Source organism: Etheostoma spectabile, unplaced genomic scaffold (assembly GCF_008692095.1).
Source record: "Etheostoma spectabile isolate EspeVRDwgs_2016 unplaced genomic scaffold, UIUC_Espe_1.0 scaffold314, whole genome shotgun sequence".
Taxonomy (NCBI): domain Eukaryota; kingdom Metazoa; phylum Chordata; class Actinopteri; order Perciformes; family Percidae; genus Etheostoma; species Etheostoma spectabile.
In genome coordinates, this window is record NW_022605583.1 from 402643 (window position 1) to 408238 (window position 5596).

The 5596-nt window shown below is 38.6% G+C and overlaps 1 protein-coding gene across 2 annotated transcripts in view; it reads left to right on the plus strand.

Annotated features, from left to right (window-relative positions):
- Nucleotides 1–5596, plus strand: part of capn3a (calpain 3a, (p94)) — a 24260-nt gene that overhangs the window by 2767 nt on the left and 15897 nt on the right. For both annotated transcript variants that reach the window (XM_032511017.1, XM_032511018.1), the window contains exons 5-11: nt 861–1029; nt 2355–2438; nt 2561–2655; nt 2829–2906; nt 3173–3333; nt 3911–4080; nt 4415–4426. In XM_032511017.1, coding sequence (XP_032366908.1) covers nt 861–1029; nt 2355–2438; nt 2561–2655; nt 2829–2906; nt 3173–3333; nt 3911–4080; nt 4415–4426 — 769 coding nt within the window. The remainder of the gene's footprint in view (nt 1–860; nt 1030–2354; nt 2439–2560; nt 2656–2828; nt 2907–3172; nt 3334–3910; nt 4081–4414; nt 4427–5596) is intronic.

A 5596-nucleotide genomic window follows, 5' to 3' on the forward strand; every position in this document is an offset into this window, starting at 1 on the left:
TATATATATATAAATATAAATATATATATATATATATAAATATATATATCTCAAAGCTGCACTCTCAATTGCTGTTGTATTTTTGCCCTTTTAAAGCTATGTTTTATAACAATACTGCATGGCCCCTAATTGTTTTCGTCTTGTACGTTCTGCTCCCCACATAATAACAAATTCAATCCACGGTGGTTAGAAGACAGTAGCCTCATCCAATGGTGGGATGTAACTGAGTATTTACTCCAGTCCTGTACTTAAGCCCAAATGTTGAGTATTAATTGTTTTAAGAGTGAATTTCTTAAGTGTTCAACTTTACACTACAATCTTAAGTCAAGCAAGCTTGTCAAGTGAAATGATCTTGCTGCTTGGACCGATCATTTCCCTTGTTCTGAGTAGCTTTTCCCTCAGATTTAGTGTTTTATCTTGTTTTTAGACCCCCCCTTTATTTTTTATTTTTTATTTATTCTGCAGGGGAGGTGAGAAGAGTTATTACTCTAATCTCTCAATGTTTACCTTTGGCTGAATGCTTACATGGTAGAACCGTTTCACACATTGAAAGCACTTTTGTTTTATTGGGTCACAGATTTGCGATTAATTGTAGATAAATGCAGGATATTAGCAGTGTTTATAGTTTTTTAGACATTTTTCGTTCCAAGCTGAATCATATAATAAGTCCTTTTTATACATACAAACACTTCTACTCAGGTTAGGGCAATATAACAGGAAGAGGAAATAACTTTAACTGGGAAAGGGTCTCATTAAAATAAAAAAAACGCCAATTTATAAGATTGAAACATGGATATGCCAAAAAAGAATGAATTAAAAATCTAAGAGTAAATGTGATATCCGTGCACTCCCCTGTCCAGGCTGCACGGCTCCTACGAGGCCCTGAAGGGGGGAAACACCACCGAGGCCATGGAGGATTTCACTGGGGGGGTCACTGAGTTCTACGAGATGAAAGAAGCTCCCAAAGAGCTCTACAAGATCATGAAGAAAGCTCTGGAGAGAGGCTCCCTCATGGGCTGCTCCATCGATGTGAGCCAGACTTCTTCTTTTTTCCCATGTTAATAACTAATAACTTTCTATTATCATCAGAGGAGACATTTAGGACCCAACTGCAAAGCATTGTCTTGTTTAGCTCTTCTGGTTGAAACTTAAAGACACTTAAAAGATCCCATGGTGCATTGAATACACTTGAACATGATGTTTGCATTATTATACTATTAATTATATATATTATATATTAAAACAAAAGTTACAAAGTACTTTACATGGAAGAACCAGGATTAAAAACCTTTCAGCACTGCAATAAGGCAAATACAATCAGTCAAATAAAATAATGCAACAATAAAAATGGAATGAAGTACCCAACAATATTATAAGATAAATAAAACAATATGCAAGATTTTCTTAAACAACAATGTATACACTAATACAAAATAAATACGGCGTGCGGGATGTTTATGGGAGTCAGCAAAAAGCCTTGGGCCCCACATGCTGCTGTAACCCCCCCTCCCCCGCCGATAACAGAGTGCAGCTTGTTGCTGCGAAACAATCAGAAAATTAAAAATCTCCCTAGTAGCCAACTTTGAACGCTGTGTGCTAACAAACAGTTAGCAATACATATTAAACCTTTTTAAAGTTTTGAGAAGTGATCTGTAAGATTCTAGAAGCCAAAATCCTGTTTTCTGTATTGTTAAGTCAATAAAATGCTGGTTGTGTTTACAACGTTTCTACAATATAAATGTATGCATGTAATAAGGGTGCTCCGATTGATCGGGCAATGATCAATCAATGATCAGATGACACAGTGCTCCTGAGAAAAATTATTACTACTACTGAAAAAATGTCTGCAGTGATTGAAAGGACTTTTTTTTAGATTTTGAGCTAGGACAAAAACCTCAACAATTACTGATATATTCTCTACACCTGTGTGACTGTTATGTCACGGCTTCTATTTTCAGTTCATTACAGTAGGAGGACAAGCCGAACATACTTTACACCTCATGCCTTTTTATCTTGACATCCCAAGATATGGGATTTTGTTGTCTTTGCTCCGCACGTTAGGTTTAAGTACACTTTAAGTTTGTGTAAATTAACAATGAAAGTGTTTCTAACAGAGGAAGTTTCCTGTCAATAAAAGTACAACAGTATAAGTATGTTGAAAGTTCACAATGCATTATCTTCTGTTCATTTAATACATTCTGTATACATTGTTAAGACTGTTACAATTAATGTATGTTAAGTATATGACATGATAAATAGAATCAACCAGCACTGCTTCCAGCAATCGGTGGTCGTCCCCAAAACTCCTGATCGCAGCCCCCTTAGCATGTAACATGTGTTTTGTGCATGTGCAGTCGCTGGTTCCTGCTCGCTTTGAGACTCGCACCGTGACGGGACTTGTGAAGGGCCACGCCTACTCTGTGACGGCCGTGGAGGAGGTAAAGCTGGGAATGTACTGGGATTGCCAGCGTAGTTCGGGTCACTAATGCAGTGAAGTCAATACAGTAAGTATGGGTTTAAATGGGAGAATCTCAACTGCTTCATCCCCCCCCCCTTACAGTGTAAACCATCTCAGCACAAGGACACTAAAGTTCGTCTGGTGCGTCTCAGGAACCCGTGGGGTCAAGTGGAGTGGAACGGTCCCTGGAGTGACAAGTAACCCCCTTTACTCATTTCCAGCCAGCTAGTGCTTGATGAAGTTACAATCACTTTGTTTTAAAATTGTATTTTTTATTTTTTAATACTCATTACAATAACTAAACTCAGTTCTTTCCTTAAATCTGTCGTATTTTTAGGCAATTTCACTATGTTCCACTTTCTCTCTACAGCTCTAAGGAGTGGGCCACTCTCTCTAAGACTGAAAAAGAGAAGCTGCAGCACCAGAGCGCCGAGGATGGAGAGTTCTGGTGAGTGGCACGTTTTTACACTTTCATTACAGCTGTGAAAAGCGGATTTCATGACTCCTTTCTGCAAGCAAAATTTGATTTTATTGGGAATTAAAAGAAACAGAGGGCAAATTGCCTATACAAAGAACTGATGTAATTAAAAAGTGACTATTTTAATGTAGCTCTAGGTTTTCTTCCCTCCTCAGCATGAGTTTTATTGGAGTTTAGTCAGCACCCGGTGATGCCACACATTACCCAGATAAGCGTTGTGCCCCGATCTCTTCTAGGATGTCATTTGAGGACTTCAAAAAGAACTACACTAAGATCGAGATCTGTAACCTCACCCCAAACGCCCTGGAGGACGATAAGATCCACAAGTGGACGGTTTCTGTGAACGAGGGACGCTGGGTGAGGGGCTGCTCCGCTGGGGGCTGCAGGAACTACCCAGGTACCCCCCGTCTGCACAGGCACACAACAAGACAGATGCACTTTTTATTGAATTTTACATTCCACCACTATCAATACTTAAAAAACTAGCATATATTGAAGTGCGGGAAAACAGATTTTTAAATGGTTTAAGCCTTGGGTTGTCTTCAGGTCAAATTTGACCTGTTTTCAAAATATCTATCTATCTATCTATTCCTATTCTTTTTAACTATTTAATTTTGATTATTAAATTAAAAAAATTTCAAAACAGTATCAGACATACCCTTCTGTGATTATCCTTTATTATTACACTAAATAACTCATAACGTCTGCTTTTTTTAACTCAAGAATTAGGTATAATTTCCTATAAATGAGGTTTATTGACCATGAATTCCAAAAATAAATGTAAAACTAGTAATAAGTTGGTGCTAGTGGTGTTTCTACATGGTAGTGAAAAGAAGCGTTAAACTGTGAAAGGTTGTCCAAAAAAAGAGACAAAAATGTAAGTATTAAGTATTGCATGAATGAATGGAAGACAACACAAGGGTTAAAACAAATAAAGAAATAAAGAAAGAAATACCCCCCTAAATGTCCTGCAGACACTTTCTGGACCAACCCTCAGTACCGCCTCCGTCTGATGGAGGAGGACGATGACCCCGAGGACAACGACGTGGGCTGCACCTTCGTGGTGGCTCTGATGCAGAAGAACCGGCGGAAAGAGCGCAAGCTGGGGGCCAACCTGTACACCATCGGATTCGCCATCTACGAGGTGTCCGGTTCTTATCCGCCATCAAGAGATTGTGTGACAGGCTGGTGCTACACCTTGCACTGAATCTTAATGTCTCTTCTTTATTGCATCAACAATTTCATATTGTCGTGTTAATGAATTTAGAGGCTTCAGTTGCACTTTGTGGCACCTTTGTTATTATTCTGTCGCACCAGATTAAGTATTTTTAAACTGCTTTTTGTTCTAGTTAATCACATTTTTGTGAATGTCTCATTCTTTTAACAGCATTTAAAACGTTGACACTGTGAGAGAACTCAGCTTTCCATTTGCACCCTTAAATGCCACAAACCCTAATGTTGCCTCTGTTTCTCTACAGGTGCCAAAGGAGGTAAGGAAGATGTGGAGCAGCAGTGTGCAAGTCCATTTCATCCTACTGTTTGTTTTCATGTGTCATATAATTATCGCCATTATGTTTTTGTTCACAATTCGTATTAATTTGTAACATACAAACGGGAACGAAGAAATGAGACACACCTACAACCGCCCCACCCCCACCCCCACAGGACTTGCAGACAGATAGGACATTCAAATCCTGTTTTTACACTTTCTGCGGCATCAACTAAAACAATCAAGAGAATGTCCCAAAAGCAAATAGCCACTGTTGTTTCTGGACAGACTGGGGGGCCTGCTAACGTAATGCAAACCCCCCCCCCCCGCTCCCGTTAGGTCGGCCAGCCACACTCACCGCGGTTGCAAAGAAAACCTTAAGAGTCAGCATTCACACATTACATGACCAAAATTTTGAAAAACCTCTAGACATTGCCTAATCATTTGTAGAAAATCATCCCCAAATAGTCCTGGGGCCTCATTTATAAAACTCTCTGCGTAGATTATATTCTGAAAGATTTCATGCATCAAAAAATCCAAATTTTTGTTCGCAAAAACAACATTCTGTACAGACTTTCGCCGTTACAGATACACATGTACGTTACCTTTTGCGGTCGTGTACGAGCATCCCGCTTCTCCCAAGGCCGTCCCATATTTGTCCTAATAAGGTCCATATCAATCAGTCATCGAATATTCCAGGTCTGTGGGACCCCAGTTTACTAAAAGAAAAAGCTATTTATAATTTCTTCTAACTCAAACACATTGGCCTTGGCTCATTTTCTGTTAAGAACATAAAACATAATTTATTTTCAATAATTACTCCCCCCACATTTCAAGCCATTTCACCTGTTCTGATTAAGTTCTAAGAAATAAGAGCAACAATGATCAGAAATCTTGTTTATTTTTTTAAACCTTTTTTATAGTTGAATTTCCTTGTTTTCTTACCAAAAAAAAACTAAAATGGCCATCTGATCATAAATGTGATCTCAAAGGGGTAAATGGCAAATATAAACCATAGATGATGTATATGTCATTGGTAATTGAGCTATAGTAACCATCTGTTAAGTATTTTTACATTAGGTATGTCTGCATTGATTTAAAGGGCGTTATAATGTGTTGGGTCCACCAGACCCGGGGACATTGGCTGTGTAACAAAAATATGAACACCACA